Source organism: Rhinolophus sinicus, chromosome 3, assembly GCF_057876585.1.
Source record: "Rhinolophus sinicus isolate RSI-liver-muscle chromosome 3, RSI-T2T, whole genome shotgun sequence".
In the NCBI taxonomy this organism is placed as follows: domain Eukaryota; kingdom Metazoa; phylum Chordata; class Mammalia; order Chiroptera; family Rhinolophidae; genus Rhinolophus; species Rhinolophus sinicus.
In genome coordinates this window covers 169,815,157-169,831,774 of record NC_142503.1, presented here as the reverse complement: position 1 = coordinate 169,831,774, position 16,618 = coordinate 169,815,157, and the positions used below count along the sequence as shown (strand labels likewise).

General features: G+C 38.8%; 1 protein-coding gene across 1 annotated transcript in view; it reads right to left on the bottom strand.

Annotated features, from left to right (window-relative positions):
• Positions 1-1,826: 1,826 nt before the first annotated feature.
• RHOJ (ras homolog family member J) overlaps positions 1,827-16,618 on the bottom strand; it is a 79,529-nt gene continuing 64,737 nt past the window's right edge. The window contains exons 3-5 of the mRNA XM_019733690.3: positions 13,886-14,050; positions 11,932-12,027; positions 1,827-4,439 (exon numbers count right to left, since the gene is read on the bottom strand). Coding sequence (XP_019589249.1) covers positions 4,293-4,439; positions 11,932-12,027; positions 13,886-14,050 — 408 coding nt within the window. The 3' untranslated portion in view covers positions 1,827-4,292. The remainder of the gene's footprint in view (positions 4,440-11,931; positions 12,028-13,885; positions 14,051-16,618) is intronic.

The window sequence follows — 16,618 nt, the reverse complement described above, 5'->3', positions numbered from 1 at the left end:
GATTTCCCTGACCTTCTCTTTTCTTTTCTGTTACTAATGGTCCTTGAAAGGACAATATTTTGTTGAGTGTCTTGATTTGTTCTTGGGTAGCCTACTCAGTGACTCTTAACAGAAGAGCTGGTGACTTGTGGTTTTCTCTGTTGCGAGAGAATGCACATTTTGCATCCTGGCCTCTAAAAACGGGAAGATTTAAAACCAAAGACATACATGGTTAGAGAATCATCTCCTGCATGGTGTCAAACACTCCTTTAAAGCAAAACCTCCATTTCTAATCTTCCATCGCTTTGGTCTCACGGATAAGTTGCCCTTTATGAAGGCGATGCATCGTTAAAGGTTTACCTCAAGTCAAATATTTCTTTTTGAAGACTCTCCACTTTGTGAGGTTATTGCTCACAAGAACTCTAAATAATGACATGTTTTGGCTTCAAATTCTGGGTTTAACTTTTTATTTTCTCCATTTAAGTTTTATTTCCTTCTTGGTGGGCCTATGAAAATTGTTTATGGTTATATCCACTTCATCTGGCCCTTATGGACCAGAACCTTACAATGGTTCTTTGCACATCATGATCAGACATATTGCTATTGAAGTCTCAGGACCCTTCTTGTGATATGTGTTTGACTTATTTTTTGATTTCTCAGGTTAGAGCTTCCTGGTTTAGGGTTGCTGTAGTTACTGCATTCAGTAACTGTTCTTTCTTTGAGTACAACTTTTCTTGGCAGAAATCAGCCTGGATTTCTTACTGTTGACATGGTTTTGACTTGTGTATTAGTATTTTTGTGTTTCCAAAATAGCCCAGATAGTCCATTAATTCTGACAACCAACCAAGCATCTGACTGAAAAAACATCTGTCAGACTAGTTATTTGGTTGAACTATTAGATTGGGATGATATTTCCTTATACTGTGCAATTAGAGTGGGATTATATTACATTGCATGCTGTGGATTCCAGCCATATCACATGTAAATCAAATTCTTATCTCTAGGTTATTACTAGTTTGATGGATTATCTTATTTATAGTGGTCTAAATCATATGTTTGAAGTGTGTCTAGGATTTATAGGAAAACAGATACTAGTGTAGAAATGCACCTCTAAAAGTCCAACTGAATATGTGTGATAATGAATACAGTACTGAGTTGAAGGGTACTGGGTAGGAAGCAGAAAAACTGACATCTGTTCTAGCTCTGTCACAAAACATCTTCTTTAACCCATCTGGGCTTAAGTTTCCTCATCTGTACACTGAGGGGATTCGACTATAGTTTCGGAGGCCTCCTCTAGCTTTGAAAAGTTAAGACTCTACCTTCAAATGGAGATCGGCTATCCCTTCTTGACTTTTGAAAATGGTGTAGACCATTAAAGGACTCTTCTTCAGATTTCTATGTCTCTTCTTATCTTTGGTTTCAGGATGTAATTGTATTTGATCTAATGGCAGAAAATACTTTTTAGTGAAATGAACCGCATCTTGCCATGAAATAGGGAATGCATGATTAATTTGGGGGAATGATATTAACTCATTTAGGTTGCTTTGTTTTTCATTATTTTATGCAATACGACCTCTAGGAGCCTGTGCTCCACCCACACACTAACAGTCTCTCTCCAGGTTCTGGTTCCAGGAAAGAGAGTGATCTTCCCACTGTGAACAAATTAATTCCTTGGCCCACTAGGGAGGTGATGGCCTGAGGAACCATTTGCCTATTGAGTGTACACATCTGGAAAATTCTCCTTGGTCGAGCAAACATATTGCTTTCAATTTTTCATCCACATCAATGAGAAGTGAGGAATGGCCCTTTAGCAAGATGTAACCATGCAATAATGTAACAAAACTGGCTAACAGCACTTCATTTATTACAGGGCTAAATGCTCATTATTGTTTGTAAAGGATCAATTCATAACCTCTGCAGAGTTATAGTTTATACATGGTTGATTTACATTTACAAAGGCAGAAAATCCTGTTTTCTCGTCAAGCTTTGACTTACAAAACTTCCGTTTTTCTTTTAGGTTGGTGTGTGTGTATTTAAGAGAATGTTTAGCAATGGAAATAGAATTTGAAATGAGGAAGAAGGGAAAACACATTTCAGAAATTCTAAAAAAAACCAAATAAAATCCAAAACACTGAGGGGGTATCATGGAAGGTCTTAACAGAAAGGACCCACACCATGTTCTTCTGTTTTCATGTGCTTCCTCCAGGAGCAGAAGAGACTAGAAAGACTAGATTTTTCCAACAAAAGGAGTGTGAATCTGGAAATTCTTAAACTAAAATTGGTGTAATTTCATGCTGCAAAGAGGCACTTTGCTTATGCAATTGAAATAAAAAATAAAGTGCCTACCTGGATGTTTCTAGGATAATTGTAAGCAAATACGACTAATTAGAAGCCTTCATAGTCTCTAATTAAAAGCTAGGAAGTAACTCAGTCTGTGATAAAAAGAATCCCTGGATGTTTGGAAGAGTCATACAGAAAGGACGCAGAACCTTACTAGGGGCTTTTACTTCCCCAAGGCCAAAGTCCCTGTTCTATGCAGCACATAATTTTAGAAAGCAGGGGAGAAATGGATCCAGAGTTTGGTACTCACGGATCTAGTCCCTAAATGCATGTTTGGGACAATGAGTATGGGGAATAGGGAGAAGCAATATTTTAGTACCAGTTCTACTTGGAAAATGTCATTTAAATAGAATGGGAGCTTACATGGGGGCAAGCTGAGAAGTACAGCAGTCCCCCCTTATCTGTGGGGGAAGTTCCAAGACCCCAGTGGATGCCTAAAACCACGGATAGTACCAAATCCTATATACTATGGTTTTTTCTATACACACATACCTTTTTACTTAAAGGAAGCTCTTTACAACTTCTCTTTGGCATATCTGAATTGTCAATGTCACTACTCTTGCACTTTGGAGCCATTATTAAGTAAAATAAGGGTAACTTGAGCACAAGCTCTGCAATATCATGACAATTGATCTGATAACTGAGACAGCTACTAAGTGATTAATGGGCAGGTAACATATACAGCATGGATACAGTGGACAAAGGATGATTCACGACCTGGGTGGGATGGAGCTGGATGGCACAAGATTTCATCATGATACTCAGAATGGCGCGAAATTTAAAACTTATAAATTGTTTGTTTCTGGAATTTTCCTTTTAATATTTTCAGACTGCAGTTGACCGTGGTTAACTAAAACCATAGAAAGGGAAACCACAGATAAGAGGGACAACTGTACTTTCAGTTGAAGCAAGAGGAAAATTGAGGCACTTTGCTTAACTTTTGGGGACTTTTAAGCACTTGCTTTTTCATGCCCCAGGGCCAGACTCTTCTTTTAGATTAGGTCATTATTGGGCATGGAGAAAGTGCGAAATCAAGGGAGGAAAAGGGCATGCAATGGGGGAGGGAGGGAGTAGGGAAGTTCACTTTTCTGAAGAAAGAATATTTTAAATGATAGGTCTGCCATATTCTTTCCCCAACCAATCCGATTGAAAAGCAGAAATACTACTTTTTAAAAACACAGTTCATTTGTAATTTGCCATGACGATGTAATATGGAAAAAATAAGGCTACTTATTCATGTAAGCATTTCCAGGGCGAATCTTTGGCAAAAATGTGGACCTGCAACAATGCAGGTGGTGTTTTCTTTCAACCAGCTTCAAAGATCATGGCTCTGAATATTTCCAAAAGTTTTAACCTGTTCTTGTACCTTCTTATAGTCAGGCATTCAGAGGTACATGTTGGTTCTAACAGCATTGGTAGAAACTTGCTGAAAATAGAAATGAATATAAAATACTCTGTCTTTAGACTAATTTGGTATGGATTTGTAAGGCCTGAGCAAACTGGTAAATTAGTAAATGTCTTAATACAAATGAACGTAAGACACATAGGTAGAATAGCAGATTCAGAAAAAGAGGTTAGTATTGTATTCCCATGTTTTGTAGAAGACATCAAGTAAGGCCACCAGTACAATGGATAGGAAACTGCAATGGTTTCCTATGAGCTTCACGTTCATGAGATTGGGGAGATGCAAGATGGCTTTGACTTTGTTTCCAATGTGGTCAGCAGTGGCACTCGCTGAAACCCGGGCTCAGCATTCTTGTAGAGTGTGCAATGTGGACGCTTCTGGCTGGTCGGGAGGACGTGGCAGCTGGCTGGCTAGTGTGCTGTGCTGGGGGGCTCACAGGGTGGAGAAGAAGCCTCTGTGTGAAGGGCTTTCCTCTCTGGTCATGCCCTCCTGATTGGCTTGAGCTTGGTCGCAGAGGTTGGCTGCCATTCTCACCCTTAGAGGGGGTGGAGGTGGGTCTCAAGCCACCTCAGATAATTGAACAGCAGCTGTGACACTCGGAGCAGCATTTCTTCTTTTTCTTAGGGTGGAAAATGGTGAGGATTGCTTCATCAAACACTGCTTTGAGACCTTTCTGAGTCAGCGCCGAGCATTCCAAGTAGCACTGTGCTCCGATCTTAAACACAAAAGAGAGAAAGGCATGAGAGGGAAAACAGAGAGAAAAGCACAGTGGTGTCAGCCCTCTGCCCGCCCAGGCCTGTGGCTTCTTGTTCCACAGACAGCCTGGGGGTAGTTTAGATTATGTTGTTTTCTGTTTGTTGCATTGCAGTTTGCATCAGCTATCCTGATTTAAAATATATATATATATTTTTTTTTTCCACTTTCTGATATTAACAATAAATGATGTGGACCATGTTTGATAAGCAATAAATTTTGAAAGTGATTCATAACCACTTCTTCCTAATAAAAGAAAATAAAAATATGAAAATTAAGAGGTGATTCAAAAGCATTGATATGATTTAAATATATTTTGTGAACAACAGGGCTACGTGATATTGTTTTTAGTACCCTCTACTTTGTATGCAGAAAGTAAATCCGGTACAAGTGAAATCTATCTAGCTCCTCTGTATGTAGTAAGGCAAAGTGTCAGCTTAGTTGATAAAGCGTATAGAAAGAGAGTGGGTGATATGGTTTTATAGGTCATTCTTGAATAAAATGCACTTCTGATAAGGTATCTCTCAGCAAGGTAATATCCAATCAGTGTTATTGTTCGGTTTTAATATATTTTAAAAGACATATTTTTAAGCAGCTAAAAACCCCCAAAGCATATAAAACTAAAAATCATAAAATGCATTTATTGACAGAGACACCTTCCTTGTCAGTATACAGTCTATGCATATTTAAATGATAAAATATTTTGTGCTTGCTTAGGGTTTTATTTCAAAGCTTTTGGTGATTTCATACTGTGGTATATTTCATACTATGGTATAGTTGATAATCACAAAATCCCTATGAGAAATATAGAAATTCAGGCCAGAACTATAGGTTCTCATCAGAGCAGACCATGTTTGGCAGTCAACTTCATAAGATAAGTCACGAGAGGGAAACCTGGGGTTTTAATTGTTCACAAACTCAGTATGAGCCAACAGTTTGATGTGGGCCTTTTAATATTAAAGACATCTGGAGAAGTGCTTCTATTATATGCTTCACATTATTAGAATAACTTTGAAAAATTAAAGTGGATTTAGAAGAGGGAGGCTGGATGATGAGCTCCTGGAAACCACAGCAGATAAATGACTGAATCAGGGTAGCAAAACTGTATGCCTATTAGGGCCAGTAGTTATGGCAATGTGTAAAGCAGTGCTGGTGCCAGATAGTAGGGAGAGGGAGGGATAGTGGTAGGCTGTGAAGCGCACACTACCTCTACAGCCGGCAGGCTTACTCAGCTTTAGACAATTCTTGCCATTCAGGAATGTTGGTTCATTGTTGCCCAGGTTTGTATTTTTCCAGAGGAGTTGGACATTTTGATTTCTAGTTTATATTTACCAATTTTTCAAATATTCTGTGGGCCAAGCAAAACACTGGTGTGGGATCTCTTTGGCAGCAGCCAGCCAGTTTGGAATGTGCGGACTAAATAAACTTGCTGTGGTTTAGCTTAGAATAGAGTGGGGACAGCTCCAGAAGGTAAAACAAATTATTTAAGGACATCCAAACAGAAAGTGAAAGAGCTAGATCCAGAACTGGGTCTCTTAATGTATATGTTTTTCCTTGTTCCATGACCCTTATCACTCAACCCTGCAAGAAGCTGCTCAAGTAGACAATTAATGAAATGAGGTTACCCATGCATTTGAAAGCCCAGAGATATAAAAACTAAGCATGAAGTAAAATTGTTCTGGTTGGGTCCAGATAGTATGCATTTTTGTTGTTGTTGTTGTAAAGAATGGTTACTGCATGACCCAAAGGAAAACACCCAAAGAAAAGATATTAGATGTTGAAAATCTATTTTATGACTTTCATTTTAACTACAGCTTGATCTTTGGATTAGAACATAACTTTTTTTATATATATAATTTTAAAAAGTTGGATACAAGAGAGGAATAAGAAGATAGAGAAACTTTTCCTAATAATGTCATGAAATGTCATCTGTTATATTTTGGAATTGTGTCCAATGCTTGATATGAACACATGTGAAAAACACATTACTCTAATGAATGTGTAATTGAATGACTGCTTGTAATGTGCCAGCTTTTGTCAGTCACCCTGAAAAATTTACCTGGAAAATACTGTGGGTTCATTCTATCTGGAATACCTCTCCATTAATAATCACAAGCCTCAGTTAGTTCTGGAAACTACAGGAGAACTGGGCTGAGCTTGGCTTATACGTGGGTTCTGGGCTGTCTGGTCTTGCAAGATGGGCCAGTACACTCTCTCCTTGTCCTCCCTGCAGAGTGCTGCTGACAGCATGTCAGAGTTTGCCTTTCCATGGTGCAGGAGGAGCCCAAACTTGTCTTTCCCAATTCAGTTGTTTCTGAATATAATGCAACAGTAGATCAAGGAATTATTGTCTAACTAGGTTAATATAACATTCATTTGTACTCATAGTTCCAGGAAAAGTAGCAAACAGATTTTGGGTGTGATTTGGGAAATATGTGTGAGAAACAGAACACAGTTATGAGGTGTGTATTATTCACTATGTATCAAGTGCTGTGAGGGTCAGAGGGAACAATTCATCCTGGCGCCGGGAACAGGCACCGCCATGATGTAGGGATTGCTAAAAACACAAACAAACAAACAAACAAACAAATGCATTTGTGCCCTCAAAGATGTGAAATGGAAAACTGTCTCAAGGAAATACGGCTTTTCTTACAGCAGCAACTTCCTCTGCTTCTTGGAGCAAAGTGACCGACACAGCCAAAGATTTAGAACCAATCTGTAAGCGCTCAGGATTTATAGATCCCTGTTTAGATACACATGTTAGCAATCTGGAACATACTTTACCAAAATGATTTATTTTGAAGAAAAAAATAGAGATTGAGGAATGTAAACTGAAAGAACACTTTTCTAATAACTTTATACTAGCTAAAATTTATTGTCCCAAGCTGAGAAATTTATCAGAGGTGTAGAGAACATACAGGAATCTGACAAGAAGAAATTACCAAACAAACAAACAAACAAACCTACAATGACTAATCAAGTGGAAGAAAACCTAGTACTTCTTCCGGGTTGTCCTCGTAGAGGTGGGACATGTATAGAGTAAAATAGAGTGTGACCAGAAGGAATAGAGGCAAAGAGGTCTTCCCCACTGTAGACATGGCTGAGAGGGCACACAGATTTAACAACAACAATCGTTTGCTGAGCTGGACCTCATGGGACATTAGCTCAGTAAAATGTCACAAGAACTTTGTGAGGTAAGTCTATCACCATCGTCATTTGCAGCTCAGAAAACTGATCCCAGAGAGGTTAAGTAACCTCCCAAAGGCCACACAACTAAGAAAACAGCAGAGATTTGAATTTGTCTCCAGAGCCAGAGTCTTAACTCCTCTGTTGGGCTGTCTAGCAGATGTGAAGAAATGTAGCTGGAAGAGCAAAAGTAATGAACAAAGTCGTCACGGACTTAGTGAGGGCGATGAGAGAAGAAGGGAAGGAAAAGTAAGGCATGTCCTATAAATGGAGAGAAGAGGTTTGTGGAATAAACAGGGTAAGCCGGTCTCTAAAGTAGGACTAATAGCAGAGAAGTTCTTTTTTATTTAAGAATTAGGAAAGGTACACAGCAAGGACAATGTGAGAGCCAAGAAAAGGAAAAAGAACCGAATGGCTTGTGAGAGAAATCCCATCTCCACAAATCAGCATTATGATCAAATTGCTGAAAGAGGAAAAGCATTTCTAAGCTAGATGTATTTGCTGTTGAATTTTTCAAGACTATAAAGCAGAGATTGCCAACTCAAGGCTAGATAATGCAAGCACATTGCTTGAATGTAGGTTAACATAGAGTAGCGGGATTGTGGCAAACTGAGGGGTACATATCTTGTCTAAAAGACTGTTTAAAAGTTCCATTTGAAGCAGAAATGCTGGCTAGCGTTGCCAGACCGTCTGATTTTCTTTTTAGAAGCCAGAAATGTGTATATTTATGTAAAGTTTCCAAATTGTTCAATGTTGGCCACGGAATCACATTAAAAATACCTTTGCATGTACCAGTCTCCCTACTTGGAATTCTTGTCTACCCGACAAATATCCTTATTCTGCAAACCTGGCTCAGATGTCAACGGCTCCAAGAAATTTTTTCTGAATCCTTCGCCCTTGAATGTATCTGTCACTCTGTTATACCCTCCTCTCTGCTACGTCAGTATTTTGCACACAACATGTTGCTGTAGTTATCTTCTAGCCAATGAGCATCCTGTCTCTCCCTCCTCTCTGTGACACAGACCTCAGTGCTGAAGTGACAGGCTTTCATAATCATGCGAGAAAGAAGAAATGGTTAGCACACAAAACAAGGAGAGTATCGGTGCCTTTTGCAGTCAGGAGGAGGGTGTTAAAGACTAAAATTGGTTAACATGGTTAAACATTGATAACAGGCTTTCGGCAGCAATTTTGCGATGTTAAACCCCACTGGGACCTCTTATAAACCCGTCAAGAAACAGGTGCTAGAGACAAGAGTGAGAACAGCAATAAATGAGGCCCAGGGGGAAGAAGATGGCAGAAGAGGGCAAAAGAACCCCAAGACTGAAAAAGGAAAAATGGTTAAGTGTTTCATCAAGAAATACCTTAGGAAATCTGAACTTAGGAAATCATGTTTAGGTTGTATCAAATGGAATTGAGAAAGAGAGTACACGAAGAATTATAATCTTAGAGCTAAAGTGTAGCATAACTCCTGGCACATATTGGGTGTTCAATCGATTGTTGAATAAATCTACTAGCAATATGGACATACACAGATGAGCAAAGAGTGGGAAAGGTAGGCTGAAGATTAGAAAACCACAATGATGAAAAGAAGAGGGAGGATCAAACAAGTAAAGGGATGACAATGAATATTATAAATTCATACAAAATATTTATGTAAATGTGGTTGACTTTGGAATGTAAAGAATTATAAATACCATGTTTCCCCAAAAATAAGACCTAGCCGGACCATCAGCTCTAATGCGTCTTTTGGAGCAAAAATTAATATAAGACCCGGTCTTATTTTACTATATTATTATATTAATATAATATAATATAATAACAGGTCATATTAATTTTTGCTCCAAAAGACGCATTAGAGCTGATGGTCTGGCTAGGTCTTATTTTCGGGGAAACACGGTAGGTCTGATATGAAGATGTCCTTTAAAAATAAAATGCCCTTTGAGGCCAAAAATAGATGATAGATGAAAAATACTTTGGAAATAGAAAATTACTGAACAAAAGGAATTGGGTATGAAAAATCTGAACATGCGAAATGTTTAAGTTATGGGGAGACCATGCACATTAAAATATGGACTTTAGCATGTAAAAAAAGAAGCTCCAACCTAAGGGTTTCTTTTCAGATTTATAGGCGGGGCCACAAGAGTTTGGTGGTTAAAGCCCACTTTCATATCTCAGCTCTGCCACTTGCTAGCAGTGTGACTTTAACCTCTCTGAACCTCAGTTTCCTCTAAGAAAGTGGAGATAATAATATACACACTTCAGGGGGTTGCTGTGAGGATTAATTAAGACAAAGCATGTAAAGCGCTTGGCACCAAGCCTAGCATACTGCAAACACTCCATAAATGCCAGCTGTTATTATAAACTACTTGACAGGAAAGTCAGGGAGCAGAGAAACTTAAAGCATCTCTATAATTACACGAATTGTGATGAAACAAGTTAAACTCTTGCTTGATTTTCTTCTAAATTGGATTTTGTAAGCTAAACATGATTCTCTCGGTATCTGAGCACAGTTGCTAGGAGAAACTGGCAAAAAGCAACAAAGTGGTGAACTCAGCCATTGTTCCTAAAATAAGTATGAAATGAGATGGGAGGCTTTGGAAGGACTTCTTTTCAGAGGGGAAAAAAACAACCTCCCAAATGAGAAGGCAGGCTATGATGCTGACAGGAGGATGGTGGGAGATCGGCCAGAAGCAAGTGACACAGAAACCACGCTCCTGTGAAAAGCTGCTGCTGAGCCTCTGGGACCTCCTGGTTGTGAAAAATGTGTACCTGGGAATCACCTACAATTATTTATGGAGGTATATATTTATGCACCTTAGTGAGATCATTTAAGCTGGGTATTTGAGGAAAACCTAGAAGAGACTATAGACATGTACCCATTTTACAGGAGGAAAAATAAAGGGTTGGAGGAGAGAGTTTTCACAATGGTCAGGTACATGGGGGTGATGTGCACAGGGCTGGATTAGAATTGTTTGTGTCACAACAATCAGCTGTGTGAATCAAATATGTTTATCTCCCTAAGACTCTGCTTCCTCCTCTGTAAGATGAGACAAGCACTATCTGCTTATTAGGAAGGTTATCATGAGGCTGAAATGAGACAGAGCTTGTAAAGTGCATAACATCCTAAGAACTCCATGAATAGCTTGAACCAGTGGTTCTGACATTACTATTCACAGATGTAGGAAGCGTTCAGAGTATTTGTTAGATGTTCTCATGTATCGCATCCACAGAAACATGATTTTATTGAATTCATTTCTATTCAAGTGTATCATAGTTTGGGTATCTATAAGAAAGTTTTAATAAGAGGAATGTGTATGTTTTTGTTAATGAGGAATTTGTAGTTAATATTATTCTTGATCAGTTTGAAAGGGTGACTTGGGGCATGCAATTTGCAAGGTTAGTTCCTTTAGAAAGTAAAATAAATTTCTGAAGTCTCTGGCCTGTGTCGATGGATTTGTGATTAAATCAACAAGGGGGTGGATTCGGATTATGAAAATATGATTTATAAGCCTTCTCTTGCATAAAGTACTTCATCCTTTGTGTCTATTTTAGTGGCTGCTTTTGCACACATCTTGGTGGTAATCGGGAGACAAAGATTTGATGTCTGACAAATACTTTCTAAAGTATTTCCCCCCTAAAATCACTATTCATGTTAAGCTCTCAAGAATGAAGAAAGTCTGTGAAAACAATTCCAGCTGTGAGCAAGTTGCTATTATCTGTAACTTGGATTCTCTAACTAGTTACCTTTTGGACTATGTTCCTCTTCTAGAAGCTGTTTGTGACATAAGCCAGCCTCTCTAAATGGCTATGGATTATATGGTGAGAAATACTGAACAAATATAACCCTGTCAGATGCTAACCCAAGTTTCTCCCAAGAAAATCACAAAATGCCTTTTATGGGGTCATTTAAATGAGTTATACCTATAATAAGCAGTGAGATTTACAAATATATACCTAATGACTCTCTTTATTCATACTAAATATGGCAAGTGGATATTCTAGGGGTTGCTAAATCAAATGCTAAGTGCCCCAGCTGTTTGAATTCACCAAGTTTCTTAATGAAAAACAGATAATGCTGGCTGACAAGAACGCTAACCAAATGGTCCCTTCTGGCCTGACTGGAACAGAGGGGAGGCTGTAAAGCAGAGAGAAGATTCTGAACACATCGCACTTTAAAGCAAAAGCAGACATAGCTCACCCATTCCAAAGCACACACCCAAACTCTTCGCTCAGTATACATTTAAAATTAAATTCAAATCTGACTGTACCGCTTTTGCAAGCTTCACACCATGTTCATAAGTGAGAGGTTTCTCTTTCATATACAGCAAACGTGCCAAGGTTTTCGGGTCGTCGCGGAGATCAATCTGGCAAAAAACACACATGTGATTAACTCATTTATTTTTTTCAGGCATTACCAGGTATTTTAAACTGACGTAATAGAGACATCCCCCTCCCCCCACAGACATCTATGAAGTTGCCAAATTTTCTTTAAGGAAGCTCAGACACAGGCCCATATTATGTGTAGATATTAAAGTGATTTCTTTGGAAACGTATACATCAAGCTTTCCTTGTACTTTCTCGTTCAGAGCCGTTACCCTGGGAGCGGAGGACTTACTCCAATGATTCTGTGGCTGTCTCAGATGTTTTTTGAAATTTTCTATTTATTTCTAGAGCCCTCTGGTAGCACGTACAAGATAATGTCTTACTACCTTACAGCAATGCTCTTTTGATCCTAAATTACATTACTCATTTTTAATAGTTTATTTCCTATAAAAATAGGTAATTTTGGCTTTTCCAAACCAAATCCGCAGGGGTGAAGATTTGCCAACTATGAGGATATTTTACTGAATATGCTGCAGGCTCTGAAGGCAAGTCCTAAAGAGGAATTTCGAAAGGGTTTGCTGGAGGAATAAGCATTAATGTTGTCAGAGGTAGAACTATTTTGAAAATAGCGTGTCTGTTTGAATTAGGTTTTATAATTTAATTAAATACTTTAGTTGCTTTAAAATCTCATTGTGTATGGGAACCCATGCATATATGAATGGGTGTGAACGTGGGCACATACAGGCTTGTGTTTTAAAGAAAAACCAACTTATTCATATATTAGGGTCCCATTTATAAGCACATTGTGCAGCTTTACTAATTTGTGTAGTTTTTTTGTTGTTGTTGTTTTTGTTTTTGGCCTTAATTGTTCAACTTAGTGCCCATCTGTTATACATTAGGCTCAAATCACAGAGATGATTGCATATCCCGTCACATATTTTGGCAGCAGGGATCAGGGCTTATCAATATAGTCAAACATTATCATCTGGAATTAAGGCAAAAGACTTCATTTAAACAAACAAGCAAACAATCAACTTTCAGAGCAGAAGCAGTAACTGTATTCTGATTTATGGGTGTGTTAATGATATGTCCATATCGTCTCTAGGAGATATTTTTCTTTCTTTTATGTTGTATTTTTAACTTCTCTTTGTTAAACAGAATGTAAAATGAGAAATAGAAAACAACAGAATATGAAATATAACAATAAAACCCTTCAGTATTATTCATTTCTATGTCTCTGGCATAGTAGTTGGGTTTAACATAGCAAAGGGCAAAACCTATTTAAAACTAAAAAGTTGGAACAATGTTTAACACCTTTGTGTAATTACTGTTGGAAATTCAAACTATGAAACTTTATTAGCTTTCAAAACACTTTTAAAGGCTTTTACAATCACAGGTTTGTTTATCTGGTGTGTCTCATTAGGTTTTTTCTAAGATCTGGAAGCCCGAGGGGCTTAAAGGGAATAGAGAAAATTTCTGTCTTCCTTCTCCAGGAGCATTATTAAGGAGTTCCTGTCATAATGGGCCATCCTGATTTCTGGGGTCATTTTGACATTCACACCTATTTGGTGACTTTCAAACAATCACGTGAAAAATATTGGGTAATAGGTGTAATTGACATCCCTGCCTCATTCCTCTGGCTCAGGGCTGGAGAAGGGTGTCTATTTCAAAAAATTTGTTATTTAAAAATAAAAAGCGGAGAGAGTCATTTTTAAAGGTCATTATCAGAACTTCCTCCTTCACATCAAATAGCTCTACTGTTCATAGGATTGATATATCTGAGATACTCTTCTGCAGTGTCTGGTAGAATAGGAGGTTCAAGAGATACCTAAAGGGTCTTCCCTCTTTTGCCACCCCTCGTCCCCTCTTCCTGCCCCCCCCCCCCCCCCCCCCATGAACCTGGGTCCCTATGAGGATGTAAGGCACGTGAGGCATGCAGTCCTTCAGCTCCGGGACCCATTCCTCCTGGACATTGTGGTAAGAGGCAGGATTGACGACAGAGAAGCAGATCAAAAACACATCAGTGTTGGGGTAGGAGAGAGGCCTCAGCTGGTTGTAGTCCTCCTGTGGAAAGAGCAAAGTTTGTGCAGCCTGGGTGAGCTGGGTCCTGTGTGGTTCCAGGGAGTGACAGGAGCAAGATCCCACTGCAGCGCCCTGTGACCCTGTTCCTTCCCCTGTAATCTGGCACTTCCCTATGTTACTAGAAATAAAGGAGCCATCAGTCAGGAAAACACCCTTTAGTTGTTTATGAAGATTATAAATTGCTCCTTTTTAAGATGAACTTTAAACAAAATATTTTTAACAGCTTTAGTGAGAGAATTTACATACCATAAAGTTCACCCATTAGATGTACATAATTCAATAAGGATTATTGTGATTCTCTTGTCACATTGAAACAGTGTTGTACTGAATATGGATTTAAATTAGTGGGCCATAGGCCAACGCACAGAAATTCTCTCCTTATACATTTTTAAAAAACGCATTCAAATTTAATTTAGCATAAGCTAACTAAAATGCAAAGCAAAGAGTTTTTGCCAAATCAGAAACTACAGTAGTTGAGAAATGTGAGGGTTTAGAGCTCAGAATTTGGGATTTGTTCCTAAGTCTACCTAAAGGTCATAGTGTGGTCTGATAAATAAAATGCCAGCTTAATTATTTTCTCCCCAAAGACTTTTCAGAACAGAATATGCTCTGGTTGAAGAGTTCCTGGTTACATGACATTTATGTATCTGCTGTTTTAGTGGGAGATGAGAAAGACAAAGTAAAACAGTGGATCAATGTCAGCAAGTACCTTTTATTGTATGTAAAATGTTTTAGGGGGTTCCAAGGTAAAATCTGCTATTTCAATAGAAGATTTTATATATTTTCATAGAATTTAGTAACATATAAGCCAAAAGTAATTTTATGTGTATGTGTGTATACTTTTACTATAAATGTATATGCTATGTATACCTACATGCTCTTACAGACAGCAATATGACAAGTGTTCATACGCACCACACATACTACATACTATACACACATACACACTATACATACCTAGGTGCAACCAGACTGAATGTTCATGCTTATCACATACATTTGTACATAGACATGGGCAGCATATGAATCCATTTATTAGGGTCCTGACGACTGTTCTTAACATTTAAAAAATTATAGCACTCGTATATGCTCATTGCAAAAATTCAAACATTCCAGAAGTACAAAGAGTAGAAGTGAAACTTCATTTCCATCCCCTATGTGATCTCTACTAGTATTTCCTCTCTACCCGGAGGGAGCCACTACTTAACAGCCTCCTTCCAAATATTTTATATTCATTTACACATATAATATATATGTGTTTAGTTTAAAAAAGATAAATTGATTATATAGTTCATGTTATTGTGCCAATTGTTTTTTTAAACTTAATATGTCATGGATATTTATGAATATCAACCTCACCATCTTTCTATTGACTCCATTAATGTCTTTTTAGAACGGGGGTGTACACATACATGTACACATGTGACTGGAAGGAAGTCCCTTAGCATGTTAGGTGTGGTCATCTCTGGTTGGTGGGCACGCATTAACCTATCATTCAGCCACTCCAATACCCAGCACACAGGGGCTCGGTACACATACCTGCTGCTGTTCCTACTGCTAGTGCTAGTACAACCTAAGCAAAAGTTTTTAGCCATCTAAAGAAAATGCAATGCTAGAAGGCAAGGACACTGCAATACCCTAAAACCCTAAAAAATAAGCAAAAAAAAGCAGTTATTGTACTACATTTCTATTAAAGCAAATGCATGGGAGTTGGGTGCATTGCTGAAGCAACACTGGTCATACTGGGTAGCTGAGACAGGCCTCCTGTTTGCATCTCAGCCGAGTTGTGCCCATGTCTGTCTGTGTCTGTGTGGTAGCAGTGGCAGGGACAAGGTGGGGAAGGGGATAGTTCATTACTTGCTACCACCCTCCTCTTCACATAACTAGCCCTGAAAACCAAACCTTTTCTCCTGTGGTCCCTCACCTCTCTCTGAGTAGCTGTGAGGCCCACACACTAAGAACTCTTCTTCCCAGGCCATAATGTCAAACTGTTCATGACACCACCTGCCCTCTGCCACGTCATCCTCTCATCTGGGTGTCATAAATGGAGCTGGGACCATGGTGATTTTTTTTCTCATGCCCCACTTGTACTCTGTCCACAGCAAATATTCCAAAATGCTGTTGACTGATTGGATGATACCGGATCTGCAGTGACCTGCAAATGAGCACATGGCTTTTCTGTGGGTCATTTACTGCAGTAGTTTTATTAGGATCACTTGGGGGAGTTTTAAGAATATCTTGATGCCCTGTTAGCCAACTACCTGCCTCTACCCACCCTCCTACTCTGGGACCAATGAAGTCAGAATCTCTGGGGAATGGACTTGGGCATCTGGGCGTTCTGACTTCATTGGTCTGGAGCTGAGAACAACTGATTTACACCATCGTCATCTTCACTATCATCATTTTCACCACCAACCAAGGACATAGATCAAGAACTTATTGCTAAGGGCCAGGCATTGTTTCAAGCACTTACATGCATTATCCTGTTGGACAAAGATGGTACCATCTACGTCCACAGTTCGTAGAACAGGAAGTTAAGCTTAAGAGAAG